We start from the raw sequence: 26,012 nt of genomic DNA, 5'->3' as shown, positions 1-26,012 counted from the left end.
TCAGACAAACCAGTTTATTCAGAAAAGCGTATCCGTCATCATCACTAAACTACTGAATGAGGCACTTCGGTCCCCACTCCCTACCCTTCCTCACCCACCCTCTCTTTAGGCCTTCGCAGAACACCAGAGAAATCCTCTCCTGGGCCTGCAAGTGGTCCCAGACTTTTGGGCTGGGGACAGCCCACAGCAATCTCAGGTTGGATAGAGTCCTGGAGTCCAGAGAGGGAGGCCAAGGAGGCTGCCTCCAGAACTCAAAGTTCCAGACCAACTTCAGATGGCCTTGCCCACGGCCCGGGTCCTGGAAGGGAGCAGAAGATGGTGTGGGGCCGTCTTCGGGTCCTTCCCACATCTTGGAGAAACAGTGGGAGGCCAAGCAGGAAGGCACAGCTAGCAGAGCCGGTGAGCTCTGGAATGTTTCAGGCACGTGTGGCTGGATAAGGTACCATGAAGGCCAGGGAGACGTCTGCTCCTGAGTAAGGTCATCTGATCACAGACAGAACACCATGGGCTTGAGGCTAAGAAGAGGTCCTCAGCGGGCCAGATCTGAGCTGCAGATGAGCTGTGATGATCTAAAATAGAGAAAAGCAGCATGTGCTGGAGCTTAAAAGCCACTGTTTAGGGTTCAGGGGTGCATGGCTGAGTTCCAGGTGTCTGGAAGCTTGTGCCAAGTCACAGACACAAGCAGAAGGGGGATTTCTCTATGTCAAGGCAAAATGAACCTTCACCATCTTTGCTCTTCCACTGAATACGTCATATCCTAGGAAAGGGAGCTGCTGAGCAAAGACTGTTCCCTCTTCCCTCATCCCTCCATGGCCAGTGAAGACACTGAAACCTTCTGCTGGCCCAGGGAAGTGGGCCTTAGGAGACATCGGCATGACTTGCTCTGGGAGTCTCCATGGCCTCAGCAACATTGTAACTCGCAACAGAAGAAACAAAGTCGCTGGGCTTCCTGACACCCCCAGCACTCCAGCAGAGCCCACCCTCAGGCCCTGGCTGGCACCAGTGGTGGGATCTGAGGAAACGGGTGGGGGTGGGGTGGGTGGCGGGGCGGACAGTGCGGCAGGCCTGGCAGCAGGACTCCAGCCTGAGATGCTGAAGGGCTCAGGATTTCCCAGAGGACAGAAAACAAGGGCAACAACAATAACATGAACAACCACAATTGTAATGGGTATAGAGTTTTAGTTTTGCAAGATGAAAAAGTTCTGGAGATGGATGGTGCTGATGGTCGTACAACAATGTGGATGTATTTAACACCATTGAACTGTTGGCTTCAAAGATGGTTTCAATGATCGATTGCATGTTAGAAATATTTTACCACAATTAAAAAAACTTTTTTTCTCAAGATAACCATGGGGAATTCCCTGGCAGTCCATGGCTAGGACTCAGCGCTTTCACTGCCAAGGGCACAGCACAGGTTCAACCCCTGTTCAGGGAACAAAGACCCTGCAAGCCACGTGGCTTGGTCAAAAATTTTTAAACTAAGTAAATCAAAAATCAAGATAACCATGTTAATGGTATCTAACATGTATTGACACCCTATTGTAATACAGTACAGCCTGGTTCTGAAAAGGTCAGGCTGCCAGGTTTCAAATCTGAGCTTCACCACTCACCAGCTGGGAGACTCTAGGTAAGTTACTTAACCTCTCTGAGACTCATATTCCTCATATAGAATATGGAAATAAGAATAGAACGCAGCTCAAGAGGCTTATTGAGAGAATGAAATAAATACACTGAGTCCTTTGAGTAGTGCCAGGCACACAGTAGGGCTGGAAAGATGCAAAGTGGTGACTCTGTAAAACTTACAAAAGCACTCCACATCCTCACTTAGATCTTCATCACTGTGACAGAGAAACCTAAGACATCTCCACTAAGCTTCACAAACATGCTCACAAAAACATACTCTGACCTCCTCTATTCTAGTTTCTAATCCAGAGACGGTCAAAACTTTTCCAAAGAGCAGACTTCTGAGGACTTGGCAAAAAAGTTGAATTGTCACCACTCTGGACATTGTGGTTATTACTGACATCCCTTCAACTTGCTCTCTGAATGAAAACTTTAGCTTTTAGAAAAGGAAGGGTCTCTGAGCTTTTTTATTCAAAGGTCTATGATCTCTCCAGAAAGCCAAGAAGCATCTTACCTTACAGCTGGCCAGCTGTTCATCCCAGATCCAGAGTGTTCTCTGTTTGGTGTGACCCACTGCTGCCAGTTGCTCATGGTCAATGTCAGCATCTCTTAGGGGTGATATTTCTTTTGACTGGGAAACCGGGAAACCATCTGGATAACCTTGGCTTCATTTCCCCAAAAAAACGTAATGTGAAAGTCACTCAGTAGTGTCCAACTCTTTGTGACCCCACAGACTATGGAATTCTCCAGGCCAGAATACTGGAGTGGGTAGCGTTTCCCTTCGTAAAGGAATGTTCAAATCCACTGTCCCCCAGGCTACCGTTGGCCTGGCAGGGGTGGGTTCTCTCTGTTATAGAAATTCCCTGGGAAGAGAGGGAGTGCCCCACCTCTTCAAACAGACCACAGCCAATGGGCTGGGCCCCTTGCTGATAAATGAGAGTCAGGACTACTTGGAATATAAGGTGGGAGAAACTGATCCCAGTCCAGAGGCACTTAACACTGTAAATTCCATTACTCAGGGGCCTCTTTCAGTGCAGGACTTCTCAGAGCCTTTGATATGCTAATGAGCATTGTGAATCTTCAAAAAAAGGGAGAAAGCACCTTTGACAACCCCCCCTGGCCTTGAAACCATCCATTAACTAGCTCCAGAGCCGGGATTCCCGGAAACATCCAAGACTTTAAAGTAAACACTGCTAGACAACTCTTGACTTGGGGTGGGAAGATGGGGTTATAATCTTTTTCTGGCTGTTCCCAAGGGCATTATCTTGGTCTCCATCTGCAAAAAAGGGTGGGGCTCGCCCAACATTCCTTGACAGTGACGTGGGACCCCTAACGAAAAAAGATACAGGGAGGTGGGGATGGAACAGAAGCCGGTGAGAGGAAGGCTGGGAAGGTGAGGCCAGGAAAGCTAGTGGGCGGTAGGGCCTGACCTCCTTGAACCCCGACGACAAAGGCGGAACAGGCAGAGGAGAAAGTCACAACCCACGGGCACTTCCTATCCATCTTCTCCGTTGCAGATGGGCCCCACCGCAAGAAATCAAAGCACCGAGGGACGGCCCCAAAGGGCTGCGCAGAGGACCCGCGCAATCCCAGACTAAAACCACACCCGTCGCTCAAGTTGAGACCAGCGGAGGCCGGTCCCCGGCTCCGCCCGCGGCGGCGTGCCTGCTTTTTTCAGCACTCGGGGCTGTAAGGAGGGCCAGGGCGAGGGGGCGCTCTGCCCAAAGCGGGGCGGAAGGGAGGGGGCAGTGGCGCCGCCAGTATACAGATTCCACTTTGGGAGCCTCGCCCGGATCTACGCGGCGCCTGTCCACGTCTTGCTCGCAGCCGGGAAGGGGAAGAGGAACCGCGAGGCTTCGCCTCAGGGCGGCCCGTCTGCGAGTGTGTGTCCGCCCCCTCGGATGTAGCCCATGGGGTCCCAGGAGACCGCGCAGCTGTCCCGGCTCTGGGCCGCGGCGATGCCTTGGGGGCGGGAACTGCGATCGGGGCTCTGGGGTACGGGAGGCGGCGGGAACGCGGGGCGAAGGGAGGGTGCCGGGGCTCCCGAGAGCGGGGCGGCGGCAGCTGGAAGGACGGGTGCCCAGCCCCGCGGCGCGGCGGCCTCACGCCACCTCCCGTTCGCCTTGGCAGTGGCGGCAGCCTCCGTAGAGCGCCGAGAGCAGGTAGAGGCCGAGGCAGAGACCGCCGCAGACCGCTGCCGCCAGGAAGGCGTGGTAGGCGCAGGACATCTGGTAATCCTTGAGGTTGCAGTAGCTGTGACTCTGCGTCTGCCCGATCATGATGCCCATCGCTGCGCCGTAGAGCGCGGCCGCCAGCAGGTCGTGCGCCACGTTGACCACCAGCCAGCGCGAGCCCAGCACCGGCACCAGCTCCTGCTTGCCCAGCAGCGTGAGGAAGTAGAGGGCCAAGGTTAGCAGCCAGAAGAGCACGGACACGAAGAGCGCGAAGTGGACGGGGCCTTGGTACCGGCTGGTGGCGATGGTGATCCAGAAGGCGGCGCCCGCCAGCAGCTGCAGCAGCCTCAGCACGCCCAGCGGGCCGCGCAGAAAGGCCCGCTGCAGGCTCACCGCGCCGCGGGCCGCGCGCGCCTGGGGCGGTGGCTGGCGCGGGGGCGGCGGGAGCATGGCCCCCGGGCGCGGCGGCGGCGGCGGCGGGGCCCCGAGCAGCGGAATGGCGGCGTCTGGCTCGCGGGGATGGCCCGGCGGACGTGCCCCTGAGCTCGCTGCGGCCTCCTCGCTCCTCTCCGAGTCCTCCTCTCTTCCTCTCCCCTTCTCCCCTCCCCTCCTCCCCGCTCTCCTCCCCGCAGCCCTCTCTTTCTCCCTTTCTCTCTCTCCACCCCTCCTGCCCGCCCTCTCTCTTCCCCCACTTCGTCTCCACCCCCACGCGCTCCTCCCGGCTTCCTGCCTTCTCTCTTTTTGGGCCTCGTCCACCAGTCGCCAAACTCCCAACTCGGATTCCTTTCTCCTCGGGGCAGGGCGGAGCGCACCCGCAGCCCCAGCAGGACGCAAGTCTTCCTTTCCGTCCGACTGGGAAAAGTTTATACCACATCTGCCCGCCCTGCCTCTCTGCCTCCCTGGCTCCGGTCCAGCCTCGGAGCAGAGAGCTGTCTTCTGGAGCTGGAGCGTCCACCCCCAACCCCCCAACCCCGCCCCCACCCCAGTCCACCCCCAACCCCCCACCCCCGCCCCTACTCCCAACCTTAGGCTGGGCCCTTTTCTTTCTCCTCTCTCCTGTCCTGCAGCCCGCTGGGGCCTCCCGGCCCTTCCTTGGCGAGCGAGCAGAGCAGTGCTGGGCTTAAGCTGCCACCTATTCTCACCTGGACATCGGAGTATCATACCCTGCTAGTGCTCAACTCAAACTTATTCTTTAAAGCTGGGCTCAGACTTGGACTCAGCCATCTGAGTCCTTCTGTCATTGAAAGGGACCATCACCCACTCCAGGCCTCCACTTTGCTTCCCACTGCACAAAGCCAAGTCCGAGTTAGTCCAGTCTCTTTTCCAGCCTTCTTTGCCATCAAGTGTACTAAAAGTAGACTTCCCAGTACGACCAAGACACAAACCCAGCTCTAAGAGATAGCAAAGCCCAACAATGCTTTACATTATTGCTATTACAGTGCTTTGCAGGAATTCTCATTTATGAAGTCTCATTTGACAGCCCCCAAAGATACGTACAGGGGTTTCCCAGGTGGCGCTGGTGGTAAAGAACCCACCTTCCAATTCAGGAGACATAAGAGACATGGGTTCCATCCCTAGGTCAGGAAGATCCTTTGGAAGAGGGCATGGCATCCCACTCCAGTATGCTTGCCTGGAGAATCCCAAGGACAGAGGACCCTGGTGGGTTACAGTCCATAGGGTCACAAAGAGTCAGACACGACTGAAGCAACTTAGCACTCATGCACATAAGATACATACCATTATTTTTCTCATCTTGCTTAGGAGAAAAAGGAAGCCTAGAGGTGTTAAGACTACGAAGCTGGTAATTACTGCTTGTCTTTCTTCCCTCCTCTTATGAACTAACCTTCATGCACTGTGGCATCTTTCTAAAATACAGACCTGGTTGTGTATACACTGCTTCCTGCTGACCACAGGATATAGGGTTCTATCTCTTCTATGGACATGTTTCACAATCTGGCCCCAAGGGACTCCCAATTTCCTGGTTTCCCTCTTCCTTTTCTTACCCATGCTCACATTCAGTATGCCAACCCCATCAAACCTCTTAAGGTTCCGGAATAGGCTCTTCAATCCCAGGCTTCCTTGGTAGCTCAGCTGGTAAAGAGTCCATGTGCAGTGCAGGAGGCCCCAGTTCAATTCCTGGGTCAGGAAAATCCCCTGGAGAAGGGACAGGCTACCCATCCCAGTATTCTTAGGCTTCCCTGGTGGCTCAGATGGTAAAGAATCCACCCGCAATGCAGGAGACCTGGGTTGGGAAGATCCCCTGGAGGAGGGCATGGCAACCCACTCTAGTATTCTTGCCTGGAGAATCCCCATGGGCAGAGGAGCCTGGTGGGCTGCAGTTCATGGAGTCTCGAAAAGTGGGACATGGATGAGCGACTAAGCAGCAGCGCTTCAATCCCAGACCCCGTTTGGCTGACAAACTCCTATTTAACCTTCAATGCCCAGTTTAAATGTTTTTCCTCTGGTTTGTTGGCTCTTCTAGGCACCTCATTGGAGGGTCCCTCAGCATAGTTCTAAGTCAGCTCCATCTTATCCATCTTTGCCTGTGCCTGGCACATAGGAGATTCAGTAAATATCCATGGAGTGGATGACTGGGTAGCTGCAGACACGGCAGTGGAAGTGAGAAGACACCTGTTGTCCTGGGAAGTGTGCCTGGATAAGACCTCCAGCTTATCTACCCTGCAGAGCTTGTCCCTCATCTCAGTCATGGGATGAGATTGCTGGTCCCTGGCTCCCCTTGAGGGAAAAGCTACATGGTTTTCAGGGAGCTAATGCCTCCCACTGCCAACTCAGCCCCACCTACAGGTACCTGAGAAAACTCCGAATGTAAATTTTAAATTAAAAAATGGTGTGTATACCACTTACATTTTTGTAAGATAGCATGGCATAGACCCTCAGGGTGCAAGCCTGAGAGGCAGACTGCCGGACTACTTCTCACTGCCTCACCACTCCCTAGTGCTGGGAGGTGGTGTGTGTGTGTATGTGTGTGATTTAACTTCTTTGTGCCTCAGTTTCCTCATCTGTGAAATCCTTTTATTCAGCAGATGGGTGTTAGCACTTAGTAATGCTCGGTACTATTTGAGGGGTTAGGGATACATAATATATATGTGATTGTTATGAACTGAATGCTTACTATACACTAAGCATTATTGTGAGCACTTCATATGTATTGCGCTACCTAATCCTTATACCAACTCTTTAAATAACTGGTATTGGGACTTCCCTGGTGGTCCAGGGGCTAAAACTCCTAGCACCCAATGCAGGGGGCCCAAGTTCAATTCCCGGTCAGAGAATTAGATCCTTCACATCACAACTAAGAGTTAGCATGCCTCAACCACAGCTCCTACCTGCTGCAACAAAGACTGAAGACCCCACGTGCCATATCTAAGACCCAATGCAGCCAAATACACATACTTTATAAAATAAGTAAAATAACTGGTGTTAATTCTGATTCACTGATGGGGCAACCAAAGCTTAGAGAGATAAGGAAGAGGACCATGGTCACAGAACTAATGGGTGACAGTTTAAACAGCAGCCCAGGTGTGGCTGACCCCAGGTCCACATTCAGTGTGCTTTTATATAGTTTCTCATATTTAATTCTCAGCTACTCTCACAGGGACCCAGAAAGGTTACGGGACTTGCCCAAAGAAACACAGCTACTCGGTGTGGGGACTCAAACCTAGGTCTTCTAGCCCCGATTTCAGGTTTTTCCCCTCAACATCCCTGAGCAACCCTTGGAGAGACATCCTTCAGTGTCTTCAGGGTGCCAGTCTTGAGTGGGGCTGGGACTAGAATGCACAGCTGAACGCTGAATCTTTGTGCTGGACCAATGACAGGGAATTACGCTACAAAACTCTGTAAGTGGGGGACCTAAGCCAACAAACATTTAGAGGCAGACAAGAGAATCCCTTCCCTCTAAAAAAGGCATCTGGAGAGTTGGGGATGGGGCGCCACCTGGTGGACATAAACTTTGGGCTTCACAAGGCAAATCCTACTCCTTACAAGGAAACATTCTTGACAGCTTTGAGGAGGTATTTTTAGCCTCTGGAATGTTGAAAATATTCCAAAAGGCAGTCCATCAGACTTTGCAGAAGCATAACCATGCCCAAAGATCTAGATACCTCCAACACAACAAGTACAGTCTAAGCACCCAATGGGTGCAAACGAGCTGGGTGTGGAATACAAGAATGAAGAGGACCAAGGCCTGCCCTCTAAGTGTTTACACTCTGTTGGTAGGAGAAGGACAGTTGTGGACACAACAAAGAGGCGTAGACAAGAATTATAAGGAAAATACAAAATGGAAAGTGTTGGTGGTGGGAGGGCTGGAGAAAGATTCAAAAACAAAGTGTCATTTGAGGATGGATGGGATTTTGACAAGCGGAGGTGGAGGATAGGTGTCTTGGACGAGGCAGTTCCCCATCAGGCAGGTCCTGAGCCTCTTTGAATGTTATCACCAGGCGTGTATGCTGAGAATGCAAGGCCATGACCGCTCTTTCCCCCATCATTTCTCAGTGCTGTGTTTGCAGTCAGGAATTTCGAGGGATGAAGGAACATCTTCTCCCAGACACAGAGCAGACTTGCTTATTGCTTATGATAAAAGTGGTGAGGTAGGAGGGGACAGTGGTGGGTTTTCCAAGCTCAGTGCTCCTCAGCTATGACACAAACCTGTTGCATGTGTAACATCCACCTGGGCCCCTCCGTGGTGTCCCCGTGAAACTTGAAAACCAGAGAAAGATGTGTAACAACAGTGCGAATGTTGCTTGCTATGCCAACGGCGGTCAATCCTTTGTCTCTGACCCAGGAATCCTGTGTCTTCTGCCGGTATACATGAAACAACAGCAGATTAGCTTATTAGCTTATAAATTGGGTATATAAGTCCTGACAGGTGTTCCAGGCAGAAGGAGCACTGTGAGCCAAAGTAAGGCCAGATTGTTTAGGGAACACGTAGTGACACTTAACAGTTGCTCTGAGCCCCGAAGCAATGAGGCGACCTGTAACAAGAAGGACCACAGAGCCCACCCTGACATCCTAGGACTAGCTCTTACTGCTCACAGTCAGATTCTGTTTTGTCTTCAGTCTCTGGGCGACTGTAAACATGCCGTATATATAGACTCAACTCACACCTATTGTGTGCCAAGCCCTAAGCTGGCACTTGACCCAAATCAGCTAACAGCAGAGACAAAAAGCATAGTAAGAAAGTACACGGGTGCAGGGACCTAGAGAATCCTGCCTTAAATCTAGTTAAATTACTAGATAAACATTTCCTGAACATGTACTGTGTACTGGCATTATGCTACAAGAGCATGCCTGAGCTGGAAGAGACCTTAAAGAATATTTGCTCCAGGCTTCTCATTTTTTGGAGGGGGTAATTGAGACTCAGAGAGAGTGAGTGACTTGTCTTAGGTCACACAATTGGTTGATGAAATGAGTACCAAATTTAGAACTTAGGTCTCCTGATTCACAATCCAGCCTGTCACACCATTGGGATGGTACCTAACCAGGAAGTCCCCTACAGCTGCAGGACAGGGGGCTCTACTGGAGCTCTGTGAGCCAGGCCAGAACCCACATTCTCACCTGTGGGTCTCTAGGCTTGTTCTCCACATGGCTCCCACCAGCCTGCAGGAACAAGGGGCATGGGGGTGATGGGTGGGGGGGTCTCCTTTGAATGGAGCTAGGTGGGATTCTGGAGGTTCTTGAACCTGTTAATCTAGCTTTCAAGGAGTGCCCAGGCCTTTGCAGGAGACGTGAGATATCTTTGAGCAGAAGCAAGGGGCCATGGACTAGGCCTGGGCCAGCAGTGAAGGCGTTTGACTCTGGCAAAGCTCAGCCCTCCTCCCCAGGGGAGGCTGGCCAGGACCAGACCTGGAACCACATGTACCCCCTGAGGCTGGTCTTTGTGTGAAGCCACCCAGGACACTGGCTCAAAAGGCTGCTTCCCCAGGGCTAAGTGACTGTGGGCTGCCAAGGTGGGTGGCCCTGAGACCACACCCTTGAGGGGCTGCCCCCTCCTGCTGGGATCTGTGATGCAATGTGCAGACCTCAGGGAACCCTGTTTCTGGGGGAAAGGAGAGGCCTCACCTGTGAGGATGGACCCCTGAGCCAGGATGGCCCAAGTCAATCCCACCACTGCCCTTTAGTCTTGGATAAAATTGGAAATGGCCCAACAAGAATAAACAGCTGCAGAGCACTATCTGGCAGCCACGCACCACTTGTCTCAATACTTCCCCTAACAACCCTGGGAGGCAGGGGCTGTTAAGCTACTTCTGCTTGAAAATGAGGAAATGGAGGTACAGGGAGGTTATGTGACTTATCGAATATCATGCAGCTTTGAAAGAAGCAGCATCAGGGGAACTCTCCATGATTCATCATAACCTTAAGAGGCCCCAGTGGTAATGGGAGGTTGGAGACCCAAACAGTAGTGGAGGAGAGACCAGATTTGCTTTTTTTTTTTTTTTGGCTGTGTGGTTTGAGTGGGCCATGTCTTATAAAGAGTCTTCTGTAAGACTGGGGAAAGTTCACAGTTAAGGTAGATTCAGGGACTTTAAGATAGCTGTAGCATTTCTAGTGGCCTGGAAATCTAAATTTGGTTCCTAGCTTAGTCTGTCATTTTCCTCAGTTGTCAAATGGAGATAACCTTGACCTGTCTCTCAAGGTTGTGGGAGATGCAAAAGACGTGGGTTTGGGAAGATCCCCTGGAGGAGGGCATGGCAACCCACTCCAGTATTCTTGCCTGGAGAATCTCCATGGACAGAGGAGGCTGGCAGACAACAGTCCATGGGGTCGCAGGGAGTCAAACATGACTGAGGCAACTTAGCACACACAAGGGAATGGCAGAAATGACATTGTGACTTCTTCAGTTCAGTCGCTCAGTTGTGTCCCACTCTGCGACCCCATGGACTGCAGCATGCCAGGCTTCCCTGTCCATCACCAACTCCTGGAGTTTACTCAAACTCATGTCCATTGAGTTGGTGATGCCATCCAATCATCTCATCCTCTGCCGTCCCCTTCTCCTGCCTTCAATCTTTCCCAACATCAGGGTCTTCTGCTGCTAAGTCTGCTGCTAAGTCGCTTCAGTCATGTCCAACTCTGTGCGACCCCATAGACGGCAGCCCACCAGGCTCCCCCGTCCCTGGGATTCTCCAGGCAAAAACACTGGAGTGGGTTGCCATTTCCTTCTCCAATGCATGAAAGTGAAAAGTGAAAGTGAAGTCTCTCTTCAGGGTCTTCTAATTTATGTCAAATCTCTTGTAGCTTAGTCAGTAAAGAATCTGCCTGCAATGCAGGAGACCCAGTTTCGATTCCTGGGTCAGGAAGATCCCCTGGAGAAGGAAATGGCAACCCACTCCACTATTCTTGCCTGGGAAATCCCATGGACAGAGGAGCCTGGTGGGCTACAGTCCATGGGGTCGCAAGAGTCAGACATGACTGAGAGACTAAACCACTAAACCACCAAACCACCACCAATTTTTGTCAACAAAAACAAGGCAGTTTCTTCCTTGCTCACCAAAACTCAGGTAGCCCTGAGGCATCAGGAAAGACGGAAGACTTCCAACCCTCAGCTATCTGGTCAACCTCTGCATTCAATACTTCCAGATGAAGTCCTAACATTGTGAAGTACAGACAAGCTACTCTCACTGAACTCTGAATTCCTGTGTATCTATCATGTTTTATTATTTGCTGTATTGTTTTGTTTCTATGATGTTTTGACATTTGGGACCTTGCAAACCTAGGGAGGGATTGCCCACTTCACGCACACCACCCAGAGTTAGCTAATTTCTAGAAATAGCAGGCATCTTGTCTGTGAGTACCTCTTTAATAGGCAAACCAATGCATCCTGGCAGAACCTGCTGGAAATCTGCCATCTGTGGTACTGGGGGAAGTTCTTCACAAGGAGCTGCTGCACCTCAAAACTCACTACAGAGCCTCTCAACTGGGGGCCAAGGGAAGCTGCTGGCCACTGTGCACTGCTGGCTGCCACGTGCTGTGGGATACAAGTGATGAAGAACCCCCCCACGCTGCAGGAGCCCCTGAGCGGGACCTGGCCCTGAAGAGTCCACATGTGCTCCACCTGTGCGGCACTGGAGAAGACTCAACCTGAAGGAGCGGGTTGTGAAGAGCGCTCCACAACCAAGGAGAGGCCTTCCTCCTGGAGTGTCTTGCCAGCTCCCTCTACCGGCAAAGCTGAGCACTGCAGCAGCCGGAAAAGGAGAAATATCTAATGGACTCAATTATCACAGAGGTAACTGGCGCAATACATAGGCAGTTACGTATGTATTTAAGGGACTCAACTTCCATATGCAACCTTCTGTCTACATCTGGAGTTCCATACAATGATAAAACAGTTCCATATGTCCACCTAATGAATTACAGCTATCTTTCTTACAAATAAGCAATTCTCATCTCTCTCCAAAACCAATCTAAATACTTCTCAGATTTTGTAATAATTTGGAAAATATAGTGTTACATAAGGACTAAATTGTAACCTTAACTCCCAACAATTCACTTGTAAAATGAAAACATAAAGAGGAAGAAAAAATGCCAGTATATACAAAGATACCATGTATTTAAGAGGGAAAATACGCAAAACTACTATAGTCCTTGTTTTTGTAATTGGCCACATGGCTGTTTTAGAAAGCATTAGTGATTTCCCAACTGCACTGCTCCCTCTACATTTATTAGCTGGCATCCTACTATAAGCTTTCTCTTCTCCTCTGTTTACTTATTTAATAGTTATATTACTATAAACATATAATCTTATTTTTGCTCATTGGGTTATAATCTGTTACTGTCCTATTTTATCTTGATGTTCCACGTCTGGCTAATGGGAGCCCTTACAATCTGACTCCTAGTCCTTTTGACACATCCCCATCATTCTGTGAGTACTTCCTTATTTTCTTGCACAAGATGGTGTAGGGTCATCTTGAACTTTCTCAATCCCAGAAGTAGAATTAATCATTTATCCAAGGAACCCTTTGTGGAGAATGATATTGAGAAATCAATAACTGGTGCTAAGTGTGCTTATTCCTCTTTGAGTGTCATGGCTTCTAGGCCCTTTCAGCAGACAGATGGGAAATGTGTATGTTTGTGTATGTTCATGGTTATATATGTGTACACATATACACATGCATACGTGTACGCATATAAACACATTTATAGCTATATTTATTCTGTATCTACTTATCTATATTTTTATTTATTTATTATTATTTCTTTATGTGGCTGTCTTAATTGTGGCACATAGGATCTTTGGTCTTTAGTTGTGGCATGCAGGATTTAGTTCCCTGATCAGGGATTGAACCTGGGCCCCCTACATGGGAGTGTGAAGTCTCAGCCACTGAACCACCAGGGAAGTCCTGGATGACATGAGTTTGAGCAAGCTCTGGATGCTGGTGATGGACAGGGAGGCCTGATGTGCTGCAGTCCATGGGGTCACAAAGAGCTGGACACAACTGAGTGACTGAACTGAACTGATGGACTGACTTGTGTCCCAAATTCATATGCTGAAGCTCTAACCTGTGACTGTGTTTAGAGTAATGAATTCATTAAGGTTAGCTGGGAGCATCCATAAGAGCAGAGTCTGATCTGATAAGATTAGTGTCCTTATAAGAAGAAACATCCGGAGAAGGCAATGGCACCCCACTCCAGTATTCTTGCCTGGAAAATCCATGGATGGAGGAGCCTGGTGGGCTGTAGTCCATGGGGTCGCGAAAAGTTGGACACAATTGAGCAACTTCACTTTCACTTTTCTCTTTCATGCATTGGAGAAGGAAATGGCAACCCACTCCAGTGTTCTTGCCTGGAGAATTCCAGGGACAGGGGAGCCTGGTGAGCTGCCATCTCCGGGGTTGCACAGAGTCGGACACGACCGAAGCGACTTAGCAGCAGCAAGAAGAAACATCAGAGAGGCATCTTTCTCTTTCTCACCACCACGTGAGGGCACAGTGAGCAGGCACTGTCTGCATGTCAGGAAGAGAGATCTCACCAGAAACTGAGTCAGTCAGAACCTTGATCCTGGACTTCTCAGCCTCCAGAATTGTGAGAAAATAAACTTTTGCTGTTAAGTCACCCAGACACTGTGGTATTTTGTTTTTGCCTCCCAAGCAGACTAATACAATACTGACCTTGAATGTTAGATTAACATGAGTGGTGTATTTTTAAAAAGATGTTTCTATAATGCACCATTTGCCTATAGGACTTTGTTATTTTCAGTCTCTTCAGACTGTTAGTTCAGAGAAGAAAGTTGTAATAAGTTGCTTCGTGTAATGCCCTAAGCAGAAGGGCATTTTTTAAAAAGTTTAAAATGACCAGATTATTTATCAAGAAAAATGGAGTTGACTCAAGAGTCACTGTTGCTTGTCAGCTGAGTGTGGAAATTCTCTCTGCTCTCCCCAGAACAGAACATCCAGCAACAACAAACCCATGGGAATAAGCCTCAACCCCACTGGGGGACCATTTGTGACTGTACAGCTGCTGGAACAATTCCTGCAGGATAGAGAGGGTAGACACTGAATGCTGCTCTAGTATCTGTAGCAAGGTTTATATTAAGCACTGTGCCTATAGCACTCACCTCATCCTTACAGCAATGCTCGGAGGTGGTAATACAATGATTTCCATTTTATAGATGAGAAAATAGAGAAGCAGAGAGGTTAAGTCATTTGCCTAAGGTTGAGCAGCTAGAATCCCTTTCCTAGGCTCTATTCCCCTAAAAATGAGCACCTTGCTGAGCCATACTGGAGCTCAGGGCTAAAGGAAAAACGTGCATCCCTAGATACAATTGTCAAAACATCTTTCCATATTTTGAACCGAATGAAAAAAGTGGATTAAAGCTCTATGATTAAAAAACACAAGCATATATAAATCTCCGTGTTGCCAATCTATTCCGACACTATTGTCAACACTCATAAATCCAATTGGCAGGGGACACAGTGGTGACCTGCCTGGCAACCGTGGGCTGATTGGAAATGACTGTTCTCGATGAAAAATGAGGCAGGGTCATAAAACAAGCAACAACCTGTCTTTAGGTTGTGCTGTGCTAAGTAGCTTCAGTCGTGTCTGACTCTTTGTGACCACATGGACTGTGGCCCACCAGGCTCCTCTGTCCATGGAATTCTCCAGGCAAAAGTACTGGTGTGGGTTGCCATCAAATGTTGATATTTTATTCATCATAGATATTTTGCATTAATTTTTAAAGATATTGCATTAAAATATTTATCTCGATTATGGCGTTTCTTGGTGCCCCTCAAATATTTCTCCCAAGGAGATTCTACCCAGTTAAGATTGTCTCAGTTTAATCTGATCCCTGGTAAAACCAGATGTTGGTCTGAATTACCCAAGACTCCATTCCCCAGAGTAGTAGTCCTTCTTTCCCTCTTTAAACAGAGCCCTGTTGGGGAGTGGATTCCAGAGGCATTCTGTGGATCCCAGATGCCCCACTCTTGCATGCCCACACGATTATGGAAGCGCCTCATCTTCTCATCAGAAATACTGAATCATAAAGCTGCAATAATGGAAACTGTTCCATTGTACGGTAAGCACACAATGGTCACACGCCTGCAAAGATGTTTGGAGACACCAGATATTCTCCACCCAGCCTTAGTCACATCTGACCCAGAAACCACAAGCTCCTAATTCCTATCCTGGTACGCTCATCAGAGCTCATGGCATCAGAGTTCCTAAGCTCTTCAAGCACAAATATGCCAAGAGTTTGGCCTTCCTATTGCTGAGAATGGGGTAGAAGGAGCTCCTGGTTCAGAAGCCCAGCCTCTTGGTTTAAATGTCTGCATGGTACCCTCCTTAGCCAAGCAGTTGACTGAAAGGTTTTGCAATACTTTGTATTGAAGATGAACATTGCTGATTTCTTTGTTCTTTTCAATATTTCCACAGGGCTTCAGGAACAACAGAGAAACCACTGTTAAAACCCTTTAAACTACAACAAAGCAATTGCCAATGTTTTTGTGCAGGACACAAGAATTGGAGACCACGGGATGAGGAAGAACAGCTCCCAAATATACCCTCCACCTAGCCAAAGGGGCCCCACAGTCCCATGTGCTGGCTCTTATTCTTCCCCCCTTGCATCTCTTACAGAAGAGAACTCAAATGACTACAAAGGTCAGCTCTGAAGTGAAAAAGAAGTCAGGGAGACCCAGCTGCCTACTCCCAGGCTCCGTTTGTGACCATTTTTAAACCAGTGCACAAATAACTTGTCTTCCAATGAAGCAAACAAGTACTGATCAAGGGCCTACTGGACACCCTACATCCACTCCTGCCCTTCCAACCCAGTTTCAAGCTGTAGTCAAAGTGAATTTCTAAAAACACAAATTTGTCATGAGGATGAAATGAGTTAATATTTGTAAAGTCTGACTGGCATTGGTACATTGTAAGTGCTATAAAGTGTCTATTAAATAAACACATACAGTGCTATTCCCCACCTCTCTCTCTCTCTCTCTCTCACTGACCTTACTCCAGGCCTCCATTCAAGACTTTCTCAATCAAGTTACCTCCTGACCTTAGCCTTATTTAGCATGTGCCCTCCTCTTTTCTCAGATCCAGGCCTCTTCATCTGTTCAATCTCAACACCTCCTTCACAGAAAAATATTACTCTGCCTCTAGGACCTCCCCAAGGGAGCTTAGGTTCCTTCCTAATGTTTATCACAACTGTAATAAACAATTAAATGTTTTTAGTTTTTCAATATTTTGCTAAACTGTAAATTACCCGATTTCAAGATTAGAACCCACGACATTCTGGCTTTGAAACCAAAGGTCTGACTACCGCACTAACTGTCCCTCCTCCTCCCTCAAAACTGGAGCCAGAAGACAAGTGGAGTAGAGTTCAAAGAGCTGCAAGTCTGTTTGCAGAGGGCCACACGCAGCAGCAAGGAACACGGCGCCGCGCGCACAGGCCTCGGGTCCAGAGCAGGGGGGCATCCGTCACGTGTACCCGGCAGGGCCAGCCGTCGCCGCACCCCGGGGCAGGAATGCGGCCCCGCCCCCACTCCGGAGCCAGCAAAACCGCGCTCTCCTGGAGGACTGACGTCAATGAAAGGGGCACCTCCGGGCGCCGCGCGAGGGTGGCAGTGGGCGGAGGGAAAGGGCTGGGAGGGCACGCCCCTCGCTGCCGCTCCGCCGCTAATTGGACCTGGGGCCCTTTCGCACTCTGATTTCCAGGCCAGTGGAGAGAAGGGGGCGGAGCCGGGACACGCCCCTCGCCTCATTACGGCCGCCGATTGGCTCACCGTGTCTCCGCGTTCGATTTTGGAAGGCTCGCCGGGAGCTCTCACCTAGGCTCGGCTGAGGATTGGCTGTTCCGGGGCTGGGGAGCGCTCTCTCCGGGGAGCCGCGGCTGCGACCGAGGTGGTCCTCCTCGGGAGGCCAGGTACGTAGGTCGGCAGCCAAGCTTTTGCTGCGGTGGAGGCGGGTGGGAGGGCTGTCAGAGCAGAGATGTCGCTGAGACCCGAACTCCCAGGTCCAGTTAGGGCCCGTCATGCGAAGCGGCCGCGTCTAAGACTTAGGGGCAGACCCGTTCTGGTGGTGTCGTCGTGTGACCTCGGCCAGGATACCCGCTCCCAAGGTCTTGTCCTGTTGATGAACGCCGTCTGGTCCTTGTGAGCACCATCACGGCAGGAAGCTCAGAGCTGCGCTCGCCCTTTCGAAAGCGTTGAAAGGGGTTGGAGTGGGCGCATCTTAGCTGACCCTATCCCGATTTGAGGTCTATTGGCTCTGCGCTCCTGCGTGGTGAGTAATCGCTCTAACTCCCCACGGGACCATGGAGTGCTGAGGGCACAGACACACAGTATTGGGAGACCTGCCTTTGATCCCTGCACCTTCCAAACTCTGGAGAAGCAGATAGCAGATTTCAAAGCCTCCTGGGTCCTTCCTCCCCATGAAGACTTCCTCAGCCATCTGGCAGGAACAAAAATAGCAGTGGTTGAGAGTGTGGGCGCTGGGATCAGACTAGGGTTCCCATCCCAGTCTCATCACCTACCCATCTGTGTGACTTTGGGAAGTTACCAAACCTTTCTGAGCTCAGATTTCTCATCTGTAAAATGGGTGTAACAAGGATAGTGCCTCCTCATAGGGGTGTTGTGATGATTAAAGATATTACTTCTCAGGAAGTGCTGTTCTGCATTTGACAGGGAGCAAGCTTGACAGGGAGCCTCTACTGCAGGTATGATTTAAAAGTCTACAGATGAACCTATCTCCCTTTACTCTCTTCTCCCAAGAGTGAAGGCCCTTTCTGAGGGAGTTTCATGACAGTAGTGAGAATGAAAATGGCAGAGATTCTATAGTCCCTGGAGGCTAAATAGCCTGTCTTCCTCCCATCAGCTTCCCTGGTAGGTCAGTGGTAAAAGAATCTGCCTGCCAATGCAGGAGATACAGGTTCGGTCCCTGGGTTAGGGAGATCCCCTGGAGAAGGAAATGGCAACCCACTCCACTATTCTTTCCTGGGAAATCCCATGGACAGACAAGCCTGGCGGACTACAGTCCATGGGGTCACAAAAGAGTTGGACACGACTTAGCGACTAAACAACAGCAATAACAACTCCCTTCCATCATTCATTCATGACGTAATGTGCTGGGATAGGTCCTTGGCATACTAAAGTATTAATCTTCCTATCCCCTAAGGGTTATCTATTTTCACCATTTTGATGAAGAGCAAATTGAGACAGGGGAAAACCAAGACCTGCCAATGTATTCAGTTATCAATGGCAGAACCAGAATTCAGGGTTCTTGGACTCTACAAAAGAGTTTTTCCTAGATCTAGCAGGAGTTTATTTTCAGGTCATATCTGAGAATTGACCTGGGAAAAGGGTCCATTTCCTTTCTCTACCTTCTGGGACGCAGAATTGTAGACCAACCTGTGTCTAGTTCTCTACTGCCTGAGCTAGGCCCTGTGGGAGGCAGGACCCACACAGCCATTTGGACTGAGCCTCCTGCTTGAAGGAGCCATGGATTTTGGCTGCTGTCCAGTGGGCAGGGAAACAGGCCAAGGTCACAAATGTTGATATGGGCCTTGGGCCAGAGCCTCCAGGTTGTTTTTTTTTTTTTTCTTTTTCTAAGAGGCCCTTGGCCTCTGGTTACAGATTATCATCATCACCAGTGCTATCTGAAGGGGGTGAGCTGAATGAGTGAGGGCTCAGTTGCCGGCCAGGTCACATGAGTGTGTTGTGCCTGTCATAGTTCCCTGCACGTCCCCGAGACCACAGTGTGAAAAGCTGTCTGAACTGAGCTTCATACATTACAAAAAATGCTCGGTTGGACACCATATTTGTGTACTGCAAATTCAGTGCATGGTGAGTCACTTTTTAAATATATTTCTTTGTCAGAGCTTAGCAGTTCCTTTATGGCCTGTTGCAAAACAAGTTGAACTTCAATTTCAACATTTGATATTTACTTTGGGAGTTCATTTTTAAGCTAATTTAGATCAAATTGAAGGATTTTGCAATTAGTCTTTACTCATTAGCTCACAGATCCATGCCTATCTTTTATGCCAGCTCTGAAATGAAAGATCCATTTATAATCTTTTAATAGCCCCATGGTTTCATTTCCCAGTTTAAACAAGGGCCATTGTTCAAGTACACACTGACTTCCCTGGATTCAGGTCTTGTCCAGGAAATCAGTGGGAAAGTAACACATTGAATGAGACAGGAAATTTTCTCCTGATAGTAAATTTTCTCCTGAATCTTCTGATTCAGCTTTCTCAAAGTTTACCATCTAATCCTACTTGGAATCCACTGATTTTTATTCCCAGCCTCACTCTGCTGTCTGAATTCCAGGGTGGGAGGCCAAGCCAGGAGTGAGGGACCTCAAAATCTGGAGTTGCCAAGACCTCTCCAAGGTTCACGAGGATATGGTTGAGGCTTGGGGGCTCAGACTTGCCCGCATGGTTCCTTGTTGGTTTGTTTGTAACTCTGTAACTGACTGCTGGAGGCAGGGCCTTGCAGCCCTGGTAGAGGTGGGTGGCTGGACCATCTGGAAAGTCAGGCTCTGAGCCATTTCCTCCCTAAGACAGCTGCTGCTATTTGATCCTATGACCCGTCTCTCAGAAGGGCAGGTGAGACTGCCTGAGTCCCAGAGCAGGACTATCAGCTCTTCTCCCACCACCCCAACCAGCCTAGGAGTCTACTCTGGGCTTGGCCACAGCCAGCCTGGGTCACTAGAATGCTTTCAAGCAGTGAGTTCTTTCTTCTACCAGACCCTAACCCCACAGCAGCCCAACAGTGTCTGGCCTCTAAAGAAGACTAAGGAGGGCAGAAAAGGGGAGTCCCCTGGCACCTAACTATACAGACATGTCCACACATGTTGCTCCTGGGCCCTGGCAGACAAGCTAACTCATCTCCACTTCTGTGTGGACCCAGCCTTGTCATGGAATCATTGACTCTCAACACCAGCACACGCCCCGGAGACTCTAAGAATAAACCCTTCCTTTCAACTGTAAGAGGAAGGGCCCACAGAGGCCACGTGAAGTGCCTGAGGTGTCTTAGCCAGTGAGTGGCTGCACTAGGGCTTGAAGCTAGTCCTCTGACTCAAGCCAGAGCTCTGTGCACTGGGCTGCATAGCAGCTCCAGGTTCCTTCTGTGGAGGCTGGGGCTCCTCCCCATCAGAGTGCCATGGGTTCACGGCTTCAAGGCTGGGGGCGGCCTGTCACCCTGTAAACAACTTTGGCACTAGTGAAGATTAAAACAAATTCCACGCCCCGACTCTTGCCTGGGGTGTGGGACATTCATCCTTCTTCCCTTTCTACTGGCGAGTTTTCCCCTACATGAATTGGAAAAGAATAGTGAAACAGTCTTCACAGATATAATGGGAAGAAATGTGCTTTGAGCTGCCAGGCTGTGAGGGCAACTTGGTGATTCAAAAGCTCCGGCCGCAGTCACTTAGACTAGGGCTCACCTGAGGATAGGGTGCGCTCGGGCTCAGGGCTATGTATTTCAGCTCCTCTTTAGTCCCCTATGAATGGCAATGAGGTTAACAGTGCCTGATTCCTAACAATGGTTTTGAGGATGAAATGGTATCATGCACGTTGCTGATTCAGAATAAACACCCCCGGCATGCATGCTTAGTCACTTCAGTCATGTCTGACTCTTTGCCACCCTTTGGACTTGTAGCCCACCAGGCTCCTCTGTCCATGGGATTCTCCAGGCAAGAATACTGGCGTGGGTTTCCATGCCCTCCTCCAGGGGATCTCCCTGACCCAAGGATTGAACCAGCGTCTCTTTTGTCTCCTGCACTGGCAGGCGGTTTCTTTACCACTAGCGCCACCTGGCAAGACAAACACCCCATAGTAGTTAGCTTTTACTTCTCTTTATCAGCCTGAAAGTGTGACTTGGTGACTGTTGTTTTCTGGTCACAGGATATCATCCAGTTCTGGAGGTTTAATTACCACACATATTAGGTCTTAACTGGATTCCCATAATTGTGCCTACAGAGAGGCAGATTTTAAAATCCCCATTTTCCAGATAAAAAGCACAATTTTTTTTAAATTAATTTATCTGAAAGTCTTCTGCAGGTTTATTTTAGCTACTAAATCTTTTCAAAAGAGAGAGCGGGTTATGATAGAAACAGGGTGAGTGTAGAAATTATTAGAAGGAGAGTGGCTACTGAGGTGAGGAGGAGGGAAGGCCAGGGCAAGGGCAGGTGGGGAACAGTCATATCTGAGGAGTCTGAATGGGAGGGAGAGATGGCTCAAATTCTCAAGAGCATCAAAGGCAGGTGAGAGTAAGGGTTACCTCTGCAGGTGGGTAGGTTGAGGATAGGAAGCTGGTAATGCTCTTATTTATATGATTCTGATCTTTTGTACTTTTTACAGTTGAGTTTGTACATTTTTTATTTAAATTTTTATTTCAAATTTGATTTCTTTTTTAAGCTGGCTGCTGGCTGACAGATCTCTCTGTAATTAGATCTCTCTGTAGTGGGGTCTGACTTAGCAACCAGGCCTTCCTCATTAGGCTCAGGACTGTGCAGGGAGAAGGGAGCACAGGCAAGGCCTTCAGCTGGCTCAGGCCAGACTGTTCAGAGGAAAAGGAGGGTCCACATTACACCCCTGCTGTAAGTGAAAAAGTCCAGAAGGCCAAGAAGAGGGGCATTTGTATTTATTTAGCTCCCACTGGGGACCTGATACACACTAGACCCATTTAATCCTTACAATAATCCTGAGAAGTGTTATTAGCCCCATTTTCTAGTTGAGCAAGCAGGCCCAGAGAGATTGAATAATTTGCCTAAGGTCACAGCCAGGAAGAGCTTGGGTGTGTTAGTTGCTCAGTCGTGTCCTACTCTTTGCAACCCATGGACTGTAGCCTGCCAGGCTCCTCTGTCCATGGAATTCTCCAGGCAAGAATACTGGAGTGGGTTGCTATTACCTTCTCCAGGGGATCTTCCTGACCCAGGGATTGAACCCTGGTCTCCCACATTGAGGGCATATTCTTTACCCTCTGAGCTAACTGGGAAGTCGGGGAGTTCTGTATAATACCAAGTCTTTGGTCTTCTGGTCTCCAGTCTATTTTCCAATCCCATAGCCATTTCAGGCTGTAGTGAAGACAAGGATAAGGTGGGTAAGCCACTTATCCCTTTACCATTCACTGAGAACTACGTAGAACTGAGATAATTCTGTTTTCATTTCTTGCATATGGGGGTGGGGTGTGGCACTGGCCCGAGCCTAACTTTTATTGAACTTATCATAGATTTCAGCCTCTTGCACTGAGAGGATACTTCAATCCCGTAGCCCCTTCTTCTGCCCCTACCTTTCTCTCTGTGGTTCTTTGGACTGTGGTTAGATCTGATTGGTCTATTTCATGCTGTTTAACTAAATTATATGGACTTGACTCATCCCCCCTGTCCCCCTGGAGCTTGAAAATAGAAGACAGGATGCTCTTCTCAGTGTTACAGATGGAAAAGCAGACTGGTGGGACATCTTGCATGGTCTTAATGCTTTGTGTCTTCACTCAGTCCTCACAGCGACTCTAAGAAGTAGGTACTTGTATGGCTGATTAAGTTTTTTTACACAGGAAGCAGTGGAGACGAGGAGGATCACCTAGCCAGTAAGTGGTAGAGGCGGCTGGAAGCCGGATTCCTGCCTGTGGAGCCCAAGGCCACAGCCCCTCTCTTGCCTCTGTGCAGCTTGGGTCTCAGCGTCAGAGTATTGTTCTTCAGTTTCCTCACCTGTGACATGAGGAGGTTAAAAAGTATCTACCTCCTAGGGCAGTTGTGCTCGTTCATGATTCAACGATGTTATATGAGTACACCTGTTATGGGGATACCTGCAACCTGAGTGCTTAAAACATTTCAGCTGCTATGGGTGTTATCACTCGGGCCTGGGGTCTGCGTGGACTCTGGAGCCAGAGAGACTTGGCCTCTGCTTCTGGCTATGCACTTACACATGGCTTTGTGTCCATGAGAAAGTCATTTAACATCTGAGGTGTGCATCTTCATCTCTAAAGTGAAGATGCACAATCCTTACCTTCTGTGACCCTTAATACATAGGTCAGGCATGTAAACACTGTAAAGTCTGACTATCGTTATTATCTCCCCAAGGTGCCCCGGGAAATCAGTGATTTCAAGTCAAGACTTACTCTATTTCAGCTACTGGAGAACAGAAACACCAGAAGCCCTTGCGTTGGTCAAGACCCCCAGGCTTGGGAAGGACCCACTGAGCTGCTGACGTCCCTCCCTGCTCCTTCCTCAGCACCCAGGATGGGCACCCCTGCATCTGTGGTCAGCGAGCCACCCCCCTGGCGGGCCCCCCCGGAGGTCCGGGGCCGCAAGCAGGCCGCAGCCAACATCTTTCAGGATGCCGAGCTGCTGCAGATCCAGGGCCTGTTTCAGCGCAGCGGGGACCAGCTGGCCGAGGAACGGGCACAGATTGTCTGGGAGTGTGCAGGGGACCATCGTGTGGCCGAGGCCTTGAAGAGGCTGCGCAGGAAGAGGCCCCCTCGGCAGAAGCCCCTAGGCCCCTCGGTACACCATTGCAGCAGGCTCAGGTAGGCCACGGGGCACGACAGGCCCGTTCCTCCATTTCCCGGCTGGTGTGGCCTGAAGCCACTCACCTGGCCTCCCTGTGAAGTACCTGCCATTGGGGTTGTTGCCAGGTCTACACAGTGCCTACTGTGTGGTTGGCACTTAAGAGACTGTTACTGCTGGGGTCACCTATGACCCTGTGAACTCCCATGGGAAGGGGTGCCTGGGTCCCCTCAGTGCCACCTCATTTCACAGAGGTTCCAAACCAGGAGCCAGGGAGGGACTATGGTTTGGAAGGGAAAAAAAAAATCGTATTTACCTGTTGTTGAACAGGTAACATTCAAAAGTAAGCTGGGTGATAATCTGAGCTGTGGGACTACTGAGAAAATAGCATAGGGGAGTACCATAGAGGCATCAAGGGTTAAAAACTGTTGAGAAACTTCACCTGAAATTTCCCCCAGTCCTTCGCCTCTTCGCTTAGGTCGCTGCCCACTCAGGAACAGCAAGCCCCCAAGAGACCAAGCTGAACCATCTAGGTGGCCTAAGCAGTCACTCTGGGTTATGCTCTGTGCCCACAGTCAGAACACGAGATCTGAACAGGCCTTCAGAGGTCATCAGGGCCAGGGCAGCAGATCAGCTTTGTTGCTCCTATGAATTTCAGTTGATCAGTAATCCCTGCTGGAATCATCTTAAGAAGGCTACTTGCCCTCTGGTCTTGTACAGGACAGGATGAGGAGGGTGGAGAAACACAAGAGTGTCACACCCCCGATCTAGTCCAACTCCCCTTACAGAAAAGCAGTCTGAAAGCTTTGCCTTGTCATGCAGCTCTCTGGGGGCAGAGATGAGACCAGAGCCCTGGTCTCATTTGGCTCTGAACAGTGTGCTTTAATAGTTCATCAGGACCAAAATCTCTTCAGTCCCTGTTCTTTCTTTCCTTACTGATGTTGGCTTAACATGACTGTTCCCTGCAGAACTGCAGAGCCCTGCACTCCGCCGGCCGAACCACAGAGCAGTGCCACGGAGACGGCTTCCAGTGAGCAGCATGTGAACTCCAGGAGGGCCAGTGCCCGGATCCGCCGGAACTGGAGGAAGCCAGGACCCACAAGCTACCTCCATCAGATCAGACACTGAGCCGGGGAAGGGGCCGGGACCGGCTGTATCCTCCCCAGGATTCACAGAGACTTTTGCCAAAGGGCTGGGGAAGGCAAAGAAGAGACAGCCTCACAACAGCCTCACTGCTGCCACTGGCCTGCGCGGGCCAGAACAGGCCCGGAGGCTTCCACTGAGCTGTCACAGGGGACCCGTTCCTCACCAGACTGAGGAAAAGCAGTGCCCGTTTCTGCCTCAGTGCTTCTCAGTTTAACACTGCCTGGGCTGCAGGGTAGTCTTCCTGGGAGTCAAGCGACAGGCACTGTGACGCAGCACCCCACTACTCCTGCTACAGCTGGGGCCCACGGTCCGGCAGCTCGTCCCACACCCCTGCCCCTCAGGCCGGCACAGGGAAACGTAGTGCAAGTGGCAAAATAAACCATGTGCATCGAGAGCTATGTGAGTCTGTCACGCAAGGGGAAGATCTGGAAATGGACACTCTGGAGCCGGGGGTGAGGCTCAGGCCCACTGCAAGGAGAGGGCAGTTCCCAGGAAGGAGAAAATAGAGCTGGCCTCCTGGTCCAAGGAGAGGAGAAGGGTGTTTGGCCCCTCCACCAGCTCCTATTACAGTCAGAGCTGCATGGTGGGCAACAGGCCCGGGTGGGATGAGCGCAGTCAATGCAGTGGGTGCTTGCGCCTCCGCTGCCCTCTTCACCCCTGTGGGCAAACCATTCTGAGGCGGCTCCGCAGCTGCACCAACCATGCCTTTTGCATTACTGAAGTTTCCTGAAAACCCCTGAGGTGAGGATTTCTGCCTGCTATTCTGGCTTTGGCTCAAAAGAAGCCATTAGCATTTAGTTTCCCTCTCGCCACTCCTATCTGCTTGATTATCCTCACTTAGAGGAACCAGGGTTCAAATTGCTCCAGGTGGACAGGGATGCACACACAGAGCAGGGCTGCCCTCTTGTGGCCAAGAAGAAAACCCAGTCCACATTCCTTATCCCAACCCCTTGGGCAAAGATGATTTTGGAATTTAGAATTATTTCAGCTTTTAGAAAGCAGACATTGCAAAAACTGTAAAATCCCTATCAGAGGAACATCTCAAAACAAAACACTAATATTTCTGCAAGAAATATTCACGGTAAGAAAGATACATGATGATTATAAACAGCTTTG

At 49.9% G+C, this 26,012-nt stretch overlaps 2 protein-coding genes and 1 long non-coding RNA gene across 4 annotated transcripts; 2 read left to right on the top strand and 1 right to left on the bottom strand.

Annotated features, from left to right (window-relative positions):
- Positions 1-4,405, bottom strand: MARVELD1 (MARVEL domain containing 1). The gene is made up of 2 exons (XM_055560467.1): positions 2,138-4,405; positions 1-569 (listed from the first exon to the last, which is right to left on the bottom strand). The coding sequence occupies exon 1, from the start codon at positions 4,245-4,247 to the stop codon at positions 3,726-3,728; it is 522 nt and encodes a 173-aa protein (XP_055416442.1). The 5' UTR covers positions 4,248-4,405; the 3' UTR covers positions 1-569; positions 2,138-3,725.
- On the top strand, positions 3,179-6,654 carry LOC129636792 (uncharacterized). Its single transcript, XR_008707121.1, has 4 exons — positions 3,179-3,312; positions 3,754-4,032; positions 5,559-5,598; positions 6,280-6,654. It is a non-coding gene; the product is annotated as an uncharacterized LOC129636792 (long non-coding RNA).
- A 10,382-nt stretch (positions 6,655-17,036) lies between these two features.
- On the top strand, positions 17,037-25,287 carry AVPI1 (arginine vasopressin induced 1). 2 transcript variants are annotated; one of them, XM_055561099.1, is made up of 3 exons: positions 17,037-17,169; positions 23,373-23,770; positions 24,719-25,287. In XM_055561099.1, the coding sequence occupies exons 2-3, from the start codon at positions 23,484-23,486 to the stop codon at positions 24,876-24,878; spliced, it is 447 nt and encodes a 148-aa protein (XP_055417074.1). In that variant the 5' UTR covers positions 17,037-17,169; positions 23,373-23,483; the 3' UTR covers positions 24,879-25,287. The 2 variants fall into 2 exon arrangements, with proteins under 2 accessions (XP_055417074.1, XP_055417075.1); XM_055561100.1 differs by having other exon boundaries at positions 17,046-17,169; positions 23,325-23,770.
- The last annotated feature ends 725 nt before the right edge of the window (positions 25,288-26,012 follow it).

This window comes from Bubalus kerabau, chromosome 22 (genome assembly GCF_029407905.1).
Source record: "Bubalus kerabau isolate K-KA32 ecotype Philippines breed swamp buffalo chromosome 22, PCC_UOA_SB_1v2, whole genome shotgun sequence".
Taxonomy (NCBI): domain Eukaryota; kingdom Metazoa; phylum Chordata; class Mammalia; order Artiodactyla; family Bovidae; genus Bubalus; species Bubalus kerabau.
The sequence above is the reverse complement of the archived record's forward strand: the minus strand, read 5'-3'. Positions and strand labels throughout refer to the sequence as shown.